The sequence below is a fragment of the Diabrotica undecimpunctata genome, chromosome 6 (assembly GCF_040954645.1).
Source record: "Diabrotica undecimpunctata isolate CICGRU chromosome 6, icDiaUnde3, whole genome shotgun sequence".
In the NCBI taxonomy this organism is placed as follows: domain Eukaryota; kingdom Metazoa; phylum Arthropoda; class Insecta; order Coleoptera; family Chrysomelidae; genus Diabrotica; species Diabrotica undecimpunctata.
Window position 1 is genome coordinate 95625630 of NC_092808.1, and position 22310 is coordinate 95647939.

Sequence of the window (22310 nt, forward strand, 5' to 3'; positions counted from 1 at the left end):
TTTCAGGGTGTCGTTTAATGTGACCGAAGGGTTCCAGCTTGCGTCTCTTTATTATACTTTCCAATTGTGTTGTTTGGTTCAGCCGTCTAAAGACCTTCTCATTTCTAACTCTGTCGACGTAACTTATTCTTACTAGTCATTTATATAACCACATCTCAATGGCTTCCAAACGTTTAAGCATAGCCTCACCGAAAGTCTACATTTTCACTTCATATAGTAACACTGGAAAAAATATAGCAATATGTCATTCCAACGCAAAGATCAATACTAAGATCGTAGCTCCAAAGTGTGTTTCTCATTTTTATAAAGGCCTCAATAAAGGCCAGTTGTTCGAACGCTAATCAAAACTTGATTGTAATCAAATATTTAATTAAAATCAAATACGTCACATTTTGAGGTTATGTAGACTGATTAATTTTATTCAATTATATTATTTTGAGTTTTAATTTAAAATAAACCATAATTAAACTCGTTCTGGTGTTAATTTCATGTTTTTATTTAGAAATCAATAATAATAAGCAATTTTTAATAATTTTGACAGCTGCTGTGACGTATTTGCTTTTAATCAAATATTTGATTACAATCAAGTTTTGATTAGCGTTCGAACAACCGGCCCTAAGAAAATGAAACGTATACAAAAAAATTTATGTATTTATGGTGGGGATTAATGTGGACAAGCTGTCAAAATAAGAAAACACAACTTTTGGATTTGATGTGATATACCAAATCTCTCAAAAAGTATGGGATACCTGCAAGTGGCCCCAGGGCTACACTGTATATAAAAAAGAAACCAGGAAGTCATGTAGCAGTTATCGAAAAAATACCACTAACTACACACTGCAGCAAAATACTCCTATATATATTACAAAAGAAGATACAAAGGTTTTGTTCAGGATAACTAGGGAACAAATTAAACATACGGTAGATTATAGAAAACTCCAGGGAATTTAACATCACAACGTATTATGTGCTTTATTGATTATAGTAAAGGCTTTGACTTAGTGAATGGGAGGAAGATGCGACAAATCTTATGCCGCATCATTTGATATTACCGAGAAAAATTTGTGCATTAACCAGCGTTACAGTAATGTTGTTGGAAGTCTCTGAGCATCATCCCTTTGGTTTAGACTGTTAGGATTTTTTCTATTTCTATTGATTCTCTGATTTTTCGTTTTCTTTTAATTTCAATGTAAGTTAGCGTCGCATCGTCATTTAGTTCAGGTTTATTATGTCCTATATTTGAGACGTGTTGTGCAAGGGACGACGTTTTTCTCTCCTTTCGACGTTCTTTTCGTCTAACATTGATTCTTCGGTTGGTCTGTCCGATATACGATTTGTCACAGTCGTTTTGGTGAATTGTAAAATAGTTGAGATTTTTCTGTCGGTATTGTCGATGATGTTCAGAATCGATGATGCTCAGAGGCTTCCAACTACATGGAATACGGTATTAAAGAAAAAGTCAAAAAAAATTAGACCACAAGACCAACTAGTAGGACTCCTCCTACCTGTATCGGGACAGGGCCAATCACAAGAAGCGTTGCCAAGGACCGTTAGAGAGGCACGGCAGTTCGACTATATAAGTAACCGCTTCGACCAGGAGAGTAAGTTTACTTCAAGCACCAGCAAGTAGCGTTACTACCTGACTTGACAATGGTAAGTGCGACCTTGCCGAAACGTCGTCAAAGCATATCTCTACGGCCTACAGCTATTCTTGCCAACTCCGGAAACTCAAACTCTGGAAATGACTGAACTATTAAAAATCACTGAAATAATGTTGAAAGTGCAACCGCTGGTCTTATTAGTTACTATATTAAATGGGGGTAAACCACAATTTTAATTAGAAATACGTTATATTTGTCGTTAATAAAATTAATAGAGAAACAACAAGGATCGTGATGATAGGCACACCTAATTAAAGCCAATCAAGGCCCTTCATCAGCAATCAACAATATCACAGTTATTGACCAATTTGATTACCTAGAGTTCTTGATAATTTCAGAGGTTGCATTAAAGACATAAAGCAGAGATCATCAATTGCAAAAAATGCAACAGGCGTAATTAACAAAAATGCAGACTCCATGACTGAAAAAGCCATAAAATAACTGTAGATATCAAAATCAGACTCGTAAAAAGCTTGGTTTTCCCAGAGAAATATAAAAGCCTCATAGACGCTTTAGATACTCATAGAGAAGGGATGGTTTTGAGAAGTGTACCCTATAGTCAAAAGTTGAAGGCAAAGGAGATGAGAGAAGTGGAGGACCATCGGAAAAATCAATTCATGAAGTCATCATATCACGATACCTGTAACAGATTTTTTAATAAGATAAAGAAGAAGAAGTTTTTCATAACTATTAAGTGATTTACCTATCAAGCATTAAAAACGAGAGCTTCCAAACACCATTAGATGACAAATACAACATATTACACCAAATGAGATACAGTGCATTATAAAAACAGAGTTAGACACTAAAAAAGCTCCAGGACACCACTTAATCACTGGAAAAATTATGAAAGAACTACCGCAACAAGGGATACTTATGTTAACCTTTCTTACAAACGCCGTCATAAGACTTAAATATTTTCCAGCACAATGAAAGGTAGCGCAAATAATCCTAATCCCAAAACCTGTTAAACCTCAACACGAGGTTACCTCTTGCCGACCAATAAGTCTACTGCCTTTCATGTCGAAAATTATGGAAAAATTACTAGCTAAGAGACTAATAGAAATTATTGCAGACACTATAACTTGTAACTATATAACTTATACCGACACACGAATTTGGATTTAGATCCAAACATTCAACAATTGAACAGATCCATCGACTGGTAGAATTAATTCAAAACTCTTTTGAAAATAAGCAATATTGCTCAACTGCATTCATCGATATCAGTCAAGCTTTTGATAAGGACTGGCATCAAGGACTACTGTATAAACTAAAAATGGACCTACACCAGAACATGTATGACATACTATACTCGTACCTAAAAGAAAGATACTTCCAAGTAAAATATGAAGACGAAATAACCGGTCTACATCTTATAAAGAAGGCATTCCTCATCTTTTACCTACTATTTTCATCTGATTTGTCTACTGACAATAAAAAAACATACAGTCACACTGTATAATGCAATAATGGCGGTACTTTTAGATCCCGTTGTTGCGGCAGAACAACTCCAAGAAAACTTGGAAAACTCCAGAAATGGACTAAGAAGTGGAAGTTAACACTCAATGAATTTAAATCAAGCCACATAGTATTCACTAAACGCCATAACAATTCACCTCAAGCATTACTCAACAATCTCCCCGTCTAACGGTAGATACTGTAAAGAACTTAGGCTTACATATGGACAAGAGACTCACCTGAAAACTCATATATGGAAAAAAAGAAAACATCTTGATAACACATTTAGAAAATATTATTGGTTACTCGGAAGAAAGTCCCAGTTGTCGTTTCGAAACAAACTACTGGCGTACAATACCATAGCCATACTGAAGCCAATTTGGACATACGGATTAGAGGTGTGGGGCACTGCTTCAAAATCCAACCTAGCAATCATAGACCGATTTCAAAACTAGTTGTTACGAACAATAACTGATGCGCCATGGTTTGTAGGTAATAAAAACATACTACAAGACCTACAAGTGCCAACTGTGAGTGAAGTGATAGTGTCACATAGTGATGAATATTTACAACGATTAGAGAACCACTACAAACGAGACTCCTGAAAATTTATTATTACACCATTAGATTTATTATTCTTGAGTTAAAAATCTATAGTTGTAATATTGATGTAGAATAAATATTTATTGAAATATTTGTCTCCGCGTCAATGTAGAGTCAACAAATATGTTTATTGGTTCTTTTTGACCGATAGCACAGTAAACGAACAAAAAAAATTAAGTGATTGTTTCTGTTATTTCTCGTTTTATTCTACTTCGCGCCAATGTAGAGTCAACAAATATGTTTATTGGTTCTTTTTGATTGATTGCACAGTAAACGAACAAAAAAAATTTAAGTGATTGTTTCTGTTATTTCCCATTTTATTCTACTCTTCTTGTTTTCTTATAACTTTCTATGTTTGTCTTTTACAAGTTATTCTGTATCCGTTATCAAAAATGTAACTCAAAAGTAATCATATAAAATTTAAAGGGTTTTTACCCATGTATCTATTGGCTCTGAACATGTATATCCAGATAGCACTGATGATCGAATAGTTATTCCTAAAACGTTCTGTGATGTAGCCCGATAGGGTCTTTTTATTATTATACCTTTTATAAAGGAATTTTTAAATACATTTTTTTGTGGTACATGGTATACAGCTAACTACAGGAATTTAGTTTCCTTGGGGATTAATTATAACTAAACCAGTAAATATTTTCGAATTTTTTATAGAATTTAAATTCTCACTATAGCTGTAGCAGCACTCATTTAGATTATACTCTCTTTTAGACTGACTGAACTATTGCTTTATTTCATTTTGTAATAATTGTATTCTATTTTGTAGGGGATAGCATGAAAACGTTAATAATCTTGCTTGTTTTTAGAAATATGATCCCCTTCACTCCAACTCAGATTGAGGCCATTAAATCCGGCATGCAACCTGGCTTAACCCTGGTCGTTGGTCCACCTGGTACCGGAAAGACTGATGTAGCCGTTCAAATAATTTCCAATCTCTACCACAATTTTCCCAATCAAAGAACTCTTATCGTAACACATTCGAATCAAGCATTAAATCAGCTGTTCGAAAAAATCGTTGCTTTAGATATAGATGAAAGGCACTTGTTACGTCTTGGTCACGGTGAAGAGGCTCTGGAAACCGAGAAAGATTTTAGCAGATATGGTAGAGTAAATTATGTTTTAGCTAAAAGACTGGATTTGTTAATGGAAGTTGAGAAACTGCAGAAGTCTTTGAAAGTAGATGGTGACGTTGCTTATACCTGTGAGACTGCTGGACATTTTTACTTATATCAAGTTCTGTCAAGATGGGAGCATTACTTAAGTGTTGTTAAACCTAAATCGAAGAAGGTAAGTGTTGGTAATATTTATGTCCATATTATTTAAGTACTTGCACGCTAACAGCCGTAGTGGAGGTAGACACTTGTCTATCTGTTAACTGGGTTATATGTAAGTAACATCATGCTTATTTAGTGAATTTGTTATCATTAGAAACCAGATCGTCAGCTTAATTTATAAAAACTCACTTTACCATAAGAAAACTCGAAGATCGATCACACTATGTACAGATAATGAGGAAAACTGTTTTTTGCTAACTTCTGTGTCATTTCACTCTATCCCATTTAGGATCCCATCTCGAACGTCCATTAAAAAATTTCCATACAAAAAATCATATGATAATGCAGTGATAATTGTTTTAATATATTTAATATTATATTTTAGGTCCTACCTCCGAAGATAATATCGGATGAATTCCCATTCCACGATTTCTTCAGTAATGCTCCACAGCCTCTATTTAAACAACAGTCGTTTGAAGAAGATCTCGAAGTAGCTGAAGGTTGCTTTAGATACATAGATCATATCTTTAAGGAACTTGAAGAATTTAGAGCATTTGAACTGTTAAGATCCGGTTTGGATAGGTCGAAATATTTATTGGTAAAAGAAGCAAAAATTATCGCGATGACTTGTACTCATGCGGCTTTGAAAAGGAAGGAACTCGTGGACATTGGTATGAAATAGTTGTTTTTAATGTGCAATTATGTAGAAATCCGTTTTAAAAATAAAATTAACTTTTGTCTGTGCAAAAGAAACCATTTTAACCATAGAAAATGAAATGAAGACAAAGGTTAGCATAAGAGAACTAAAATATCTGGACCACATTACTTCTCCATCAAGTGTAATGTCTTCTTCCAATACTCCTCTTTCCTTATATTTTGTCTTGTATTATTTTATGCGGTAACAGATAGTTATTTCCTCTAATCACATGACCCAGTTATTGTTTATCCTAATTTTATTTATTATTAATTTTCAACTCGTTAATATTTTTCTGTAGGTCTACATTTCAAATGCTTCTAGCCGATCACTAATTTCCTTCTTTAATATCCCAACGTCCATTCCATAGCAATACTGATATATAAGCAAAGATTCTTACTTTTAATTGTAAGCTTAAGTTATGCATAGCATTTTTCTCATTTTATTATCACTCATATTCCTATTCTGGATCATTTCTATAACTTCTGCAGTTTATTACGTCTGTTCCATGCCTTGAATCTATTAAGATGTGATCAATCTGATGCGTTTCTCTTCCATCAGGAGAGGTCCAGGTTACCTTGTGTATGTTCTTATATTTAACATAGGTGCTAGCGACTGTCACATTGAGTGCTGCTGCTAAGTTTATCAGTCGTAATCCATTATCGCTACTGATGTTGTGTAGGCTATGCTTTCCTATCGTGGGCATAAAAACTTGCTCTCGTCCTATTCTTGCATTCATGTCACCTTCTTCTTCTTCTTCTTGTGCCACTCCTATCGGAGATTGGAAATCATCAAGGCTATCCTGACCTTTCATGTCACCTAATACAATCTTAATGTCATTTCTGGGACATCTCCTGTAGGCTTGCTCTAAGTCTTCTAAGAACTATTCTTTTATTTCCTCTGGTTTGTCATCAGTTGGGGCATGTGCATTGATCAAACTGTAATTGAAGAATTTCCCTTTTAAGCGCAAATTGCACATTGTTTGACTGTAGGCTTTGAAGTCAATAATAAGGCCTTTTGTTCTTCGGTTTATAATAAATCCCACCTCATCTATGTGTTGGTTTTCATTTCTGCTATAATATATGGAATGGATTCTCTTGAATGGGTCAAGAGTGCCAGTTTCCGTCCACCGTATTTCCTGCAGTGCTAAAATATCTACTTTGTATGTGTTCACTATGTCTAGTAAATATGTGAGTGCTCCAGTTCGGTACAAGGTTCGTGTATTCCATGTTCCTAATCTCAATTCTATTTTTTGTTTGCAGAGTCGTCGTCGTGAGTTCCGTCCAGCTAATAGTTCCTGAGGTTCCGTAATATATGTTTTTTTTACTCAGCCTCTAACCCAACCCATAACCTGGGGGACCAGGGACTCTTCTGTTAGGGTTACCATATCTTAATCTGTTTTGGTTCGCGGTTGGTATTTTTATTTCCCAACTACCCACCGGTCGTATGACCTGTTTAGGTGTTCCCCTATCTACCACCTGGGGACGCATCCGATGGGAGACAGACAACTCCCCACGAACTTGCTTTGGTATTGTCAATATTATTTCCTTCTACCATTCTTCTGCCTATGTAAATGTCACATTTTCTCTGCACCTTCTTCTTGTCGTACCTTTCCATTTCGGATATTGGCGACCGTCATGGCAATCTGTACTTTGCACACTGCTACTTTGAAGAGATGTCTGGTTATTGTGTTGAACCACGTAGGTATATTTGTCAGCCAGGAAATCCTTCACTTTCCTGGTCAGCGTTTTCCTTTTACTTTTGCTTGTAAAATTCGCTGTTTCTCAAGATGTGAACGAGGTACTTCTTACATTGTATTATATTTTAACTCATTTTTATCGTATAAAAATTTCGTTGTACAAATATTTTTCATGTTTTTCTGCTTGGATAGTTGCTCTAGTTGTCCCTTCTTGTTTTCTTAATTATAGGTAATTGTACAATTACTCTGTTTCCATTAATATATTTCCCTTCAGACGTAATTAAAATCTGTTAGCGTGATTTCTTTCATTTCTGGTCCCATTTGTTTTTATTTTGCATTTCTTTATAACCAGTATAAGTCAATACTGGAGCGAATAAATTTCTTGAATAATTAATTTTAAAAAGTTAATGAAATAATTTAATAAAATAATGATACATATTATTGACATGCTGGATGAATTTTGTAGGTTTTAAATATGATAATATTTTAATGGAAGAATCAGCTCAGATTTTGGAAATCGAAACGTTTATCCCACTTCTCCTCCAGAACCCACAAGACGGTTTTAATAGACTAAAAAGGTGGATAATGATCGGCGATCACCATCAGTTACCGCCAGTTATTAAAAATATGGCCTTTCAAAAATATTCTAATATGGAACAGAGCTTGTTTACACGACTTGTTAGATTGGGAGTACCTACCATTGAGCTGGACGGACAAGGTAGGGCAAGACCAAGGTATGTATTCTTCATAAAATGGAAAGTTTTGGTCTAAGATAAACTTTAGCTTTATTATATCTAAATACTATGAATGAGTTATTTGAAAAACAAGAGTTTTCTTTTGTTTTGTTGCGGTATATGTTTAATGTCGGGTTCTAGTTCCATATTTTCTAGATGACTGAGGCTGTGTTGTTGTCTTACTTGTTTGCTTTGTCCATATAGTAGGTAAATCGTGTAATATAGTAGCGACTAAGCAGCCTATTAATCCCGTAAAATAGTTTATATTCTGGATTGAAAGGAATTTTTTGTGATTCTCATCCCCTTGACTGGCCAATTAAGAGAAACCTCCACATCGGTTTAGCGATTTGCTATTTACCGATATGACATATACCGGACAGTTTGCCATGAACTAGTATTTCTTGATTCCTGCAGCGTATCTTAACAATACTTCAATTACTACTGCATTTATTCGTGCACAACTCCATTCTCTTTCCACGCTGTCAGTTCCAGTATTAGCGTATACCAGCACTTCGTTTGGGCTAGTTTTGAACTGAGGTACATACAAAAAGCATGGAGGTTAATGAGGATGCCTTCTATATCCAAGCCTGTAAAAACCGGACAGGTGAAAGTTGAGTTCCTGAGCCCGATAAGTCTGATCTCATTCGTACTACAGACTTTAGAAAAACTGCCCATGGGCATATTAGAGATAGTGCAATCGAGGAGGACTTTCTACGGAAACCGCACAGGCAGCCACAGGACAGAAATCGCAGGCGGCAAATACTTTTTGGAGAATGCAAGTGATTCCAAAATCATATGGTATCCATCGACTAGATCTGTACAAGCTGGTCAGGGTTACAGAATCCTGGAATTAGTATCATGAAAAAATGAAAAATGTACAATAAACCAACTGCAGTACTAGCGGTCTACAACATACGGTTAACATCATCTAGGTAGGTTATCTCTTTAGAAAAATGGGTCCCACCCAAACCACTGGGTCTGTTTCCACCGCACATCAGCGCGGAAGTGAACTCTGTGTTTGAGCAGATTTTAATTGGTTATTAGACGTCAAAATGTAAGCTTTTAGAGAAAACTTACTTTTAAAGTCCATTAAATTTAGTAATTAATTTTATGCTCTGTTGGTCAAATTTACGCTTCGACTGAAAATTACTATACAAACAAGCAAGCGTGCTCATAGCTAATGTTAACGTAAACTTAAAAGTAAAAAATTATTATTTAAAAATTATGTTTATCAATTTTGCATTCTTTGTTGATCTACTTATGATTTTGTTGATTTTCTAGTCTTCTTTTAATACTTTCTTTATAGTCTTTGTCTTTGGTGTTATACTTTAAGTTCCTTATATCGTATTTTTAATTTTTGGACCGCTTTTATTAATTGTATGTCCGGTTATAACAATAAAAGTTTTCCGAATAAAAGTTCAGTTTCTTTTCCTCGAAGTATCGTAACAGCTGATTTGTAAAGGGTAATATTAGCGACACTTGTTCGATTCCGGGGTCCGGGCTATATGTCCTGCTCACTGCATACAGTGTCGCTGGATTATAATGGTAATGTCTTTTCCGCCAGACTGATGCTTGTAGATATTCTGCAGTTCGATTTTATATATAGGCCTCCATATTCTGTTGTCACATATTCCTCTTAATATCGTGCGTAGTACCTTTTTTTTTCAAATCTCAATAGACATGATTCATCTGATCCATATGTGAGAAAGGGAACTATCAGTGTTCTTTACAGTCTTACACGAGTTTTTTGAGATAGACTTTTGTTAGCTAAGTACTTTGATAGAACATAATAACACCTGTTTGCAATTATGATTCGCCTTTTTATTTCCCCTGATGTGTTATTATTGGGATTAACCTATGTCCCTAGATACATGACCGCTTAGAAGTTTTGGTCATTGGCAATTAGATCTGCATTAACATTTCCAGCTCTGGTGTTTGTGTTAGTCGGCAGTAATTTATTTTGAATTTCAATTGGGACTTATCTATTAAATATAGTTCCATGCTATCTAACCCAGCGTCTCTAAGCCTATGTTAAAAAGCTGTCACGCCAGAGCGTCTCCCTACCTTAATCCCCTATCTATTTCAAATGTGGTTGATGAGTCGTTCTAAATTTTTACTGCTGATAGGATCTTGGCCATTGTTCTTTTTATCATGCATATGCAATTTTTATGAATTTCTAAATCATTCATAGCGTTGTAAAGACTTGGTCTTATGGCACTGTCATATATCGCTTTAAAATCGACAAAAAGATGGTACATATAACTATAACCTGCCTGATATTCTCCTACGAACGCTTCGCTATAAGGCTAAAATCTCTCATGCAAAATGTTTGACAATATCTTGTATGCTGTATTTAGGAGAGTTATTTCTGCGGTAATTATTGTATTCTAGTTGGTTCCGCTTTTGTTGTAACGAGCATATTAAGCCCCATTATTAAGCTCCATTTGCTGGCTGGCATTTGCTCCTCAGACCAAATTTTACAAACTATTTTTTGCACTACCTTGGTGATCTGCTCTCCACTGTGTTTAAATAACTCTGCTGGGATGCCATCCCTGCCTGGGCATTTATGATTTTTTAGTTTTATTTTATATATATTTTCGGTTTTTCTACCGAGGAAGGTTTCACAAATTCCTCATTTCAGTACTCCAGTTCTATGTTGTTAGTAGTACCTCTGTTGTTGGTAACTGTTGTTAGTGGTACTCCTTTCATCAACTCTCGAAAGTGTCTTACCCCTCGTAATAGGATATCCTCTTTGTTTGTAAGCAAGTTGCCATCCTTATCATTACAGAGGTTGATTCTCGGCTTAAATTATTTTCTAATAACATTTATTTGGTGATATAACTTTCTTGTTTCTCCTTGACTCATATGGCCTTCGAGCCGTTCTAGTATGTCGTTTTCTGAGTCTCTTTTCTGTTTTTGGTGTATGCGTTTTTCCTCTATCCTTAAGTCTGAGTCATTATTTGCAGGTATGTAACTTCCGACGTCCTTTAGGTTCATAAAGTACCTTCTGTCAATTATAACATGATCAATTTGGTGTTATTCAAGTTGCTTTATGGATATTCTTATGATTCAAACATGTGCTTCCCATAATCATGCCTTTGGTAGTTGCCATACTAATAAGTATTAACCTATTGGCATTAGTAACATCGTGAAGGCTGTATTTACCAACTTGTATTGGTGCGGGTTGCAGCTGTAATAGATGTTCTTTTTATGCCTAATGCCGGTTTGTGTCCATCGTATCTTTTGAATGGTTTCAATCTCTCTTATATTTTATGAATAAATAAATAAATAAATAAATAAATTCTTTAATGAAGCTCATGTTAATTGAGACTGCTTAAATGACAACTGTCCAAGTAAAAAACTATGTTAAATACACTTTATTGTCTCATGCCAGTTCATTATGAGAGTTTTATGAGTTTTAATTTTTGGTAAGTGGATTCTTTACCTTTAATATCGCCTTGGCTTGTCTACCGTTAAAGATATCTAGGTATTTTGATTCTGTAGCCTAATTCAATGAATTCATATGTGCCTTGTTATTCCAATCAGTAACATTTGCCGAGATCGGAAGACTGAGTCTACCTAATACTACACTTATCACATAAGTTATATATTTATGAGTGGGGAGGGGTAGGAGTATGACATTATAAGAGCGAGTTTTCTTTAGATTAGGAAGAGTGTGGCTTAGGTTTGAAAAAGTATCATATATTTTTTTTATTTTCAGCATTTGCAATCTTTACAAATGGAGATACAAAAATTTAGGAAATTTAAAACACGTGGAAAACTGGAAGGAATACCAACTTGCAAATCCTGGTTTTGCATTCGATTTTCAACTAATAGATGTACAAGATTTTAATGGTACAGGCGAATCAGAACCAAGTCCATATTTTTACCAGGTAAAGAAAACCTTACGTTATCTTATATTGTTATTGGCAAGTAAGTAAATTAAATTACTATGGACACTCTTTTAATTAAACGGATAGCAATCATGCTGTATAAAGTATCCATCGACCCAAGGTATCTGTTCAAGGAAGAAAATAAAATATGTAAACTTAAAATATTTAAACTATATGTAGGAGTTCATCTACATACAAGGTGCAGCGTTAGTGCACAATAGTTTGTTTTTGTAAAGGGAAGCATCGTCCGCGACCAAAAAAAAAATGCTGGATTAGAAGCCAATACAACTTGCTCTGGGAAAATATACCCAGTCCAGTATACATGGCAAGATGTATATTGGACCGACATAATATGCTAATAGGGATGGAGTACTGCGGAAAACAAGCAGGAATCAGCTCAGAGGCATAACAGGCTTCCTTACTGGACATGCACCAGTTAAGGGGCACCTGATTACAATGGGACTGTTTCATAGAGATTTGCGCTGCAGACTCTGTAACAGAAAACCTGAAACCATTTATTGCATGACTGCGAGGTATTGGATCGCAGGCGGCAAACACTTTTTGGAGACAACGAAGTGACTCCAGATATATATGGTAGGACCTATGGACTACCCATCCATTAGACCTGTATAAACTAGTACAGGGTCCCAGAATTCTGGAATGGATATAAAGAAATGGAAGATGTACAATAAGCCAATTGCCTGCAATACGACCGGCTCATAACAGAGGCTTCTAGAAAAAAAAATATAAGTCATATACAACTTACCGTAATGTTAGCGACTCACAATTTACGTAGTGACGTAGTCAATATTATCATCAATAGCCAAAAAATATTTACCGTTCTAATTATTTTGATTTGTACGTACAATACAAAACCGGTCGACAACTTTTAAAGTTGTCAAATATACAACAGCATGGCATGAAAAGGTGCCTTTGTACAGACTTATAATATTATCAAATGATTCTTTTCTTAAAAAATGTTCGTCTAGAGAACATGTGCAATAAATAGAGGTATCTGTTAAAACGTAGTTATCTTTTATTATATTTTGCCAGTGGCTTAATGTAATGCTTTATTTTGTGTATATATATTTTAATAATCTTCACCTAAATATTTCAGAATCTTGCTGAAGCTGAATACTGTGTTGCTATGTTTATGTATATGCGACTAATTGGTTATCCTGCAAATAAAATTACTATACTTACTACATACAATGGACAAAAACATTTAATCAGAGATGTTATTAATACCCGATGTGCTAATAATGTACTTATAGGCCGACCACACAAAGTAAGTAATATTTTATATTGTATTACTTGCATTATTCTTATGTAATTAATTTGCCAATAGGAATCTATTGTTAATACGTTTTACGGCGTATTTTTCTATTTGGCTTAACATGACGTAACATGACGCTCCCGAAAAAGCTGAAGCTGTTTTCACTTGAAGATCCTTTTTGTGTGGGGGATCCTCCCATTCTGGGTTTGGTTTTACAGTTTCTGGTGTGACTTCGCTGTTTCCACTACTTTTCTCCATTCTTCTCTCTCTTTGATTGTCGTTTCTATATTTTTAATTTCCGTACTCCTTAAATCTTCTTCCACTTGTTGTTTCCATCTCAGTTAAGGCTTGCATCTGGTTATTTTACCTGGTGGTATCCATTCTGTTATAACTCTTAACGGTTTGCTCTTCTCTCTTCTCATTTTGTGTCCCACCATCTCTTGTCCCTTCTCTTGACCCATCCATTCTTGTATTTCGTGATTCATCCATTGTCTTGCATTCTCTTCGTTTTTCCTCTTTGGTACCAGTATTTTTCTGATAATTTTCCTCTCAAAAACTTTCAATTGCTCTTCTTCTCTTGCTGTTAATGTAAATGTTTCTGCAGCCTACTATTGGTCTTATACTCGTTTTGTAGATTTTCATTTTTGTGTTTCGGCTTATTTTCTTATTTCTAAACAATTTTTTATTTCTGTAAAACTCTATGTTTCCCGTTTTAATTCTTCTTTTCATATCTACACTTTCATTTCTTCTGTTGACTAGTACTTCCAAATATTTAAATGTTTCAACCTCCTCGAAACTGTGTGCATCTATTATCAGTTCTGTCGTTTGTGTCTTCTTTTTCTTGCTTACGTTCATGTATTTATTTTTATTTTTATTTGGTTCTAGTCCTCTTAGCTTGGCTTAGTTTTCTATTTCTTGGAAGGTTTTCTTTAATGCCTTTTTATCTGCTGCTACTATGGTTATATCGTCTGCATATCCTATTATTTGTACTGCATTCTTGTTTATAGTTCCTGCGTTTGACAGCTTTTTTATTATCATATCTAGTGATAGAATAAATAGTACCTACCATCATTGAGAGCGCATCTCCTCGTCTTACTTCATTTTTATTTTTATTATTGCTGTTCTTTCTCTTCCGCTGTCTATTATTGTTTGGGAATCTCGCATTGTCATTTCTATCATTCTTATAATTTTATTTGGTATATTACTATCTTGTAAGTTTTGTATCATTGTTCTGCTGTTTAGTTTGTCAAACGCCTGTTTATTCACTTTTTTTTTCATATATTCTAGAGATATTAGTTCCTAACAACAATGTAGATACTATTTTGACATCACAAACTATGTATGTTTGTATATTCTTGTTTTCGAGCATCTTACCGCGTTCAGATAAAGCTCAACAAATCAGCATCACCGAGCCACGAACCCAATATCGTACTATCCATTCATCGGTCGACTCCATTCACTAGTGAATTCTAATTTATAGCAGATTAATTTTGGCTTTTATACTCATGCGTTTGAAAATTTTCGATGACAATTATGTGGCTCGAATCATGAACACAATAATGTACTCACTTCGAAGTTAATCTGCCATCCCACACAGTCGTCGAGCCGAAGCATCATAAACTAATTTAAATTAAACTTCCTGCAAATCTAATTTACAATGTACCCTCCTTCTTCTATGTGCATCTCTGTTGAGATTGCGACCATTCATTTTTGTTCTGGACTGCGTGTATTAAATTATTTCATTGCATGTTCATTCAACCTTTTATATTTCTCAGCCACGATTTTTTCTTTCGATCTATACTCCTTCTTTATTTTACTTCAAGATTAGTTGTTGCTTGTTCGTGCTCAGTGTGGTGCATGATACGACCGAGGTAAGCCGTTTTTCTCATCTAACAGTTTGGACTAGTTTTGGGTGGGTATTAATTTTCCTTAAAACTTCTGCGTTATCCAAGTTTCTCCAAAGATGCCTTAATAATATGTTCCGCATAGATGTTAAAAAAGAGAAGCAGAGACAGGAGGCATCTCTGATGTACTCCTCGTTTTATGCTGACATACTGGGTGTTGTCATTTGAAGTACGAACACCCATTGCGATTCCAGTATATATTGTGTTTAAATCACTTGTAATGTATCTCTTACATTCGAATCGGATTTTATCCTGCAAATATCGTCTTCAATTCAGCATTTTATGTTGAAATTTTAATTGTTTGTAATGTCTTACAATTTGGACATTTTCCTAATTGGATGGAGAAATTTTTTTTTAAATAGCACCTTTAATATTTCTTTGTGTAAACTGGAGATTTTGGATTGTTTTTAATAGCTGTAAAGGCTTACATTTCTCCTGCGTATGTTAATACTGGTAAATTTTTTTTTTACTTTTCGTATCTATATGGTTTCGTCATTGTACTAGTAGCATGAACGCAGATATTTTTATAAATTATATATCCCTGTATCCCTGTGATTATTCTATCAATGATGTTCCGTGTTTTTCCAATGATAATCCTGTTTGAATATGATCGACTGTACTTTTTCCTGAAACCTGTTTGCTCTTGTGACTGGTACATTTCTAAATCACATTGTCCTAATTATCTGGTATTTTTCATTGTTCCAGATATCTTCATTCTTCATTTTCTTCATTAGACGATGTCTATTGTTTTAAAGGTCTGATATTGCCGCTTTTATTTAGTCTGTTCCGATATGTGTTATCTGTTTTAAGTTCCACTGTGAATTTTTCTCTTCTATGCTTCTATTAGTCTTCTATTCTGGATATGTATAGTGGTAGTATTTGATCATGATTTTTCTTATCTCAATAATAGAATATAAGTAACGCTAAGAATATCAGTTGAAACTAAGGGAGAAAATAAAACGAGACCATTAATAACCAGATGATAAGATTATATCAGGAAAATAGCAGGGAAAGATGGTTGAACATAGCACAACACCGAGAGCTTCACATGGAAACAAATCGAGGATATATGTACGACTACACTCGTATCCCTGACTTATCTCTTTTAAATCTTTGGGTCAACTTTTATTTTTAGGCATTATCTCGACTTTTTTATTGTAATATTGCATATTAAAATTATATACAGTTACAATTTTATATCAAATGTTAAATATTTGTAGGTTACTACCGTTGATAAATACCAAGGACAACAAAATGATTATATAATTCTATCACTAGTTAGAACCAAAGCTGTAGGCCATTTAAGAGATGTAAGACGTCTTGTAGTAGCCATGTCTCGCGCACGTTTGGGATTATACATATTTGCTAGGGTAGCTTTATTCAGAAATTGCTTTGAACTAACTCCAGCTTTCGAACAGGTAAGCTACTTTTTAAAACTTACTATTCGTACATTAGAACCGAAAATGTTTATACTGTATTTTACTGGATAAGTGCATAGGGAAAGTAATCAATGTAGCTCATGAAATGAAAAAGCTTTTTTGATCTCTTAGACTATAATTAAGGTATCACACGGTGGCTATTAAATTATTTGTACGGGGATATTTGTAAATACCCTCACGGTGGGTATTTTCACGGTACGTATCTTGATTTGTCCTAGAATGATTATTTAAACTAATTCACAAATCAAGCAAAGAGTAGTAGATTGTTCTTTGTAGTAGTACTAGTTTATAGTAGATTGACATAAAGGATTAATGATTCCATTCAAAATTTTGTGCTCTTTTTAAATACCTAAAATAAATTTCAAAATCAAGTTAAGAGATTTCTTAAATTTTTGTAATACACACCTAGATATAAATATAGGAAAACAGATTAGTTGATTGTTCTTTTAAGTAAGGTTTAAGTTTTTTTGTTATGTGAAACATGTTTTAAATATGATCTAATTAGAATGTGTTACAAAAATTAAGACGACCTAAAAAAATTGACATAAAACTATCCTGGTTTTTGAGTAGTAAAATCCATTAAATAGGGCGTTTTTGACATAAGATGTTTTAGCTGTTCTCTATCTACAGTTAACGTATGTACATTTATCAATAAAACACCCTGTATATTTTAAGTGGTTATCTTATATTTTCAGCTGGAAATTTTTGGGGGGTGGAGAAGAATATATTTAGGAATATTTCTAGTATTTTGACGTTTTAGCTGAAACTAAGTTGACTTTTGTTACAGTATATACAGCAAAATCTAATTATTTTCTCTCTAGTCTATATATTGTTAATATTGTTAGGATACTATCATAATACGAATTTTGGTGAATTATTTTGAATTTGTATTACAATGGTAGTACAATATGAAATCTGTTTAAGAACGAATAGAACACAAAGATGTCAGACTCAACAAAATACCGATTTTGAATACAATAACTTTATTGTAAAATTCGAATTAAATGATTTTTTATGCATTTTTTTTCACTTTAATAGAGTTTGTTTCCCCCACGAGCTCTTACAATTGCAGTCATTTATCTTCTCATACTTCTGATAAGGCTATCGATCAGTTGTTGAGACAGTCTCACCCATTCCTCAATTAAATCAATTCTTACTTCCTCTCTATTTTTAAATAGCAGGAACTCGTGACCTTAGTTATCTGCCTAGCATCTACCACACATGCTCTATCGGGTTTAAGTCTGAAGAACACAGACTTCCACATAAGTCGATCATCTACAGCCGTGGTTAAACGTTTTGTCCCTTGTCCCATTTTTCTTATATATTCCCCGGTTTGTCTCCAACGACTTTCACAACGGTGGATGGTTGATGATGATTTGCCAAACATTGCAGCAACTTCCTTACACGTTCGACCATTGTTATGACCCTAGCAATATCAGTCGGTATACGAATGAATACGAGTAAGAACACCACTGATTAAAACAAATCAAAAGAAAAAACCCTTCCAACAAACTCAAACAAATTAACAATTAAATACAAGTTTGTACTTGTTATCAACAAATAATTCGACTTTAAAATGTATAAAACACATCGCAAATAAACCAATTAATTTGACGTTTTGACATTTAAAACTTTATTATGTCGAGGAGCATTCAGAGCTATCTAGATACAGTCTATAAAATAAAAAATATAAAGAAATACATTGCGTTAATAACCTGTTCCTTTAAATTTGCCGGGATGTGTATAATGACGATCAAAGACCTCACTCCATTAAGTAGACATATTTCAAAACCTCAAGCACCTCAAGAACCTTGGAAATACACATACTCAAAAAAAAAATTAATCCTAAAAACATTATTTTAATTTCATAGTTAATTCAATATAAAGTATTAAAAACGACCGGTAGAAGAAAAATAATAAATACTCCAACTATTTTAGTAATGCAAAAACTAGTTTGACTCTGTCTTGGTATGAGAACGCACTTAAGAAAATTAAATGTTTTCAGCAATATCTGATTTCATCGTTTCGTTCGTATATTGACGTCACCAAATCGCCAGTTTCACGAGATTTTGAACTCAGTCTAACAACAAAAATATTATTTTTTAATTTATTTTATTTTTAGCTCACTTTGCGGTCACCAAAGCTACATTTGATCCTAAACGAGTACTACCCAGCAAAAAGAGTTAATGATAACAAACCACCTGTAAGAAAACTAAGAGTTATTCATGATATGGTAGAAATGGCTAATTTTGTTTATGATTTCTATATCCAAAGGGTTAAACAACTTAAACAGCATTATAAGGTAAACAAGAGTTAATTACATTTATAATTACTAGTGATTTTGCGGATTTATGATTCGCAGTTGCGCAGTTATTTTACATACTTTTACTTTCTGACTTCTGCTTTTATGTTATACTCATACACTGTCAGAAGAGTAGTAACCTTCTGTCGTTCACTGATAATGTCACTCATTAGTAGGCGACAGATAGTTACAATTGTTGCCACATCGGCTTTGATAATGTTTGCTGCAGTTGCAGACGAAGCATTAGGAAGAAAACAATATACCATTGCATATCTATTAATATATAATAAATTTAATTTTAGTCGGATGATAAATGGAATAAACCAGGAGAAGTACCAACCCAATCTCATGAAGGTTTCGTGTCTTCACATCCTGGCGAAGATAGAGATACAGATAGTGAAGATGAAGATTCTGGTAAACAAGTACCGGTACCGATTCAAGAAGAACCAATCGACGATCAACCATCAGATCCACAAAATGTAGAAGAACCAACTACACAAGAGGTTGAAAGAATGGATGACAATGAAGAACATTCTAGAGATGAAGAAATAGAAGAAAGTGCTACAGTAGATACTGGTGAAGCTGAAAACGATGAATAATTGTGTAATACAATATATTTAAGTATTATTATCTAATGAATATTAAAAATAAATTTTTAATTTTAGCATAACTTCTGCTCATTTTAAATAGTCCTACTGACGGTAATGTTTGCACAATTTATTCAGAAAAAACATCTAAACCAAAAGAGAATTCAGAGTTAAGACATGGATTAAGAAAAAGACAGTATATCACCCATTTTACATTAGTTCTTTTTTTTTTGTAGAACAAGCTCATCACATATGGACAATATTTTTTTTATTTAGTTAACCCACCAAGCAAATATTTGTTCCCTCATTTATTCTTATTATTTCATTTGAAGTTATTGCGGTCCATTCCCTTATACTTTTATCCACGTATACCTTTTGAGAATAAGTTCTTTTTGTCTTCTATAAAAACTATAATATTGAATTGTATCAACAAATAATTTTGCTTCTTCTCTGATTTTTGGTTTTTTCTTCTCTGGTTCCGTGTTTTTCGTATATATATTGCTTCCTGTAGGGAATAAATCATGTATTCGCTTTAGTATTTATACTATTGGGTTTAAAATTTTCTCAGTCTGGTTTGGCTTGAATCAAGTATTCACTAGACTTACCTACTTCAAATAAAGTGTGACTGCCGATCCTTTCAATTATCAAACTGTTTTTTTTTCTGAATGCTGGCATATCGTTTATTATTCTGGAATCGGCCATATTCTCCCTGAATTGTTCAAATTAGGTGGTGGCTGACATAACACTACAATACAAATGAATTTATTATTAAACAAGATATAGAATGCATGAAAAATTACCAGCGGAAATCATTTGCACAAAAAAAAGAAGGAATTGAGCTGAAATATAAAAATTATCGTGTCATAACCCTCTTCTGGCCAGCTTGCAGAATATTAACAGCGGCTTCGACCTTTGACTGAAAATATTTTCGAGGAATATCGTATGACCTTTCTGCAAGAAAAGTCTACAGTCGATTAGCTTTTATCGTAAAACAAATTCTAAAGAAATCTTAGAACACGCCATTGACATTAATTGTCAATGATAATTGAACACGCTAGTTATGTACACAGGTTAAACATCCCCTGAAAATATACCCGTCTTGTAAAAACAACTAATGATTCAACAGCAACAATAGTCCGCATACAGAATAAACTTACTGAAAACGTTTATATAGTCAATGGGCTAAGCTAAAACAAAGTGGTGAGTTTGCCCCGGTAGAATTCAACTTGGTTCTCGGATATATCATAAGATAGCTGAATGTCAGAAGATCCAGTTCCTATCAATACAGCTTATGGTGTATATCGATGATATTAATATCGTGTTGCACAGAAGACGGTCGATATATACACAATTGAAAAGAGCAGATACAGCGATTAGACTAAAAATACACATCTCGAAATACAAAAACGTTAACATAGACAAAAACAAGAGGAAACAGAAGCCAAATTAAACTGACGAGTTAAAAAAAAACTGTTCGGTACAGTAGACTGGTGCGAAGCTTTAACTGTTTTCTATATTTTTAAAATTGAATAAAGTAATTTTATTGATTATTTATATTTTATAAAAATTATATTATATTTAAATAATTTAGTGAATTATTATGTTTGTTCCTAACGCCACCTGCTGATGTATTAATAAAGCATATCTTGTTTACTTCTGACAAACATGTCAAATATTAAATTATAATAAAATATAAATAAATAAATTTAATTATTATATAAAATAAATAAATGTTTAAAAATAATAATTGTATTGATATGAAATTATTTTTAACCGAGAAGGGTGTTAAAAATTCAAACAGATGATTCATTGTTATTAATCGGATGACATTTATGACTTTTAAATTTTGACAATCGTTGCGAATCGAATCTTTTATTGATAAATATTCTCTTAATTTTTTACTTCTCATTTAATGTCTGTATTTTGTCTGTTTTCATGCAGTTTTTAATTTAAACCTGCTTAGAATAAATATATGATGACTAGAAACGAATTGATCGTGAGTAGTGAATCGATGTGAAGAACCGTTATTTTGTGGTTCTACTAGTGCGCTACTAGTAACGCTAGTTCTCTGACGCTCGCCTCAGCATTTTACTATAGAGACAAAAGTAATACAACGCCACTATAGAAGCTGGGCTTCAAAAGTTTCACATATTTAGGATTCTCATTAAATACAGAGGGAACCCAAATATTAGGAATTCAAAAAAGGATAATTAAGTACAACAGTAAATTTTTCGCTTATATACATACTATTCACATATTCGCTGAACAAATAGTTTTAAAGAATTTGAAGAAAAATGGTTTGTGGCATATCTTTGTAGGTCTGATCAAACGATAAAATATCTTCAATTATTGGGATTTGATGCTAATGATTATTAATAAAGAATTATGAGCAATTGTTATTGAAACCACAGTCATAGTCATAGTAGAGTGTGGCAAAGGGGTTAAATGTATATATATATATATATATATATATATATATATATATATATATATATATATATATATATATATAGAGAGAGAGAGAGACAGAGAAAGAGAGTAAGAATGTAGTAGCAGATTCTAATTAAGGTATTAAAGTCAACGGCAAATTCATTAAAAATATTAGCTTGTTGACAAAACTGCAATACTGGTAGATCGTACCGACGAACTTCTTCTAAATGATCTAATGAGAAAGTGCAGCTTTGGGTTTAAAAATAAATATAAACAAGTCGAAAACTATATTAACGTTTTTAAAAATATATGTAGCTCGAGAAAAAATCGACTAAGTT

General features: G+C 33.5%; 1 protein-coding gene across 2 annotated transcripts in view; it reads left to right on the plus strand.

Annotated features, from left to right (window-relative positions):
* The window catches only part of LOC140443592 (RNA helicase aquarius), a 202574-nt gene extending 182955 nt beyond the window's left edge, over window positions 1–19619 (plus strand). For both annotated transcript variants that reach the window (XM_072534941.1, XM_072534942.1), the window contains 8 exons: window positions 4547–5027; window positions 5400–5685; window positions 7874–8141; window positions 11863–12034; window positions 13152–13322; window positions 16435–16632; window positions 18776–18955; window positions 19258–19619. In XM_072534941.1, coding sequence (XP_072391042.1) covers window positions 4547–5027; window positions 5400–5685; window positions 7874–8141; window positions 11863–12034; window positions 13152–13322; window positions 16435–16632; window positions 18776–18955; window positions 19258–19554 — 2053 coding nt within the window. In that variant the 3' untranslated portion in view covers window positions 19555–19619. The remainder of the gene's footprint in view (window positions 1–4546; window positions 5028–5399; window positions 5686–7873; window positions 8142–11862; window positions 12035–13151; window positions 13323–16434; window positions 16633–18775; window positions 18956–19257) is intronic.
* The last annotated feature ends 2691 nt before the right edge of the window (window positions 19620–22310 follow it).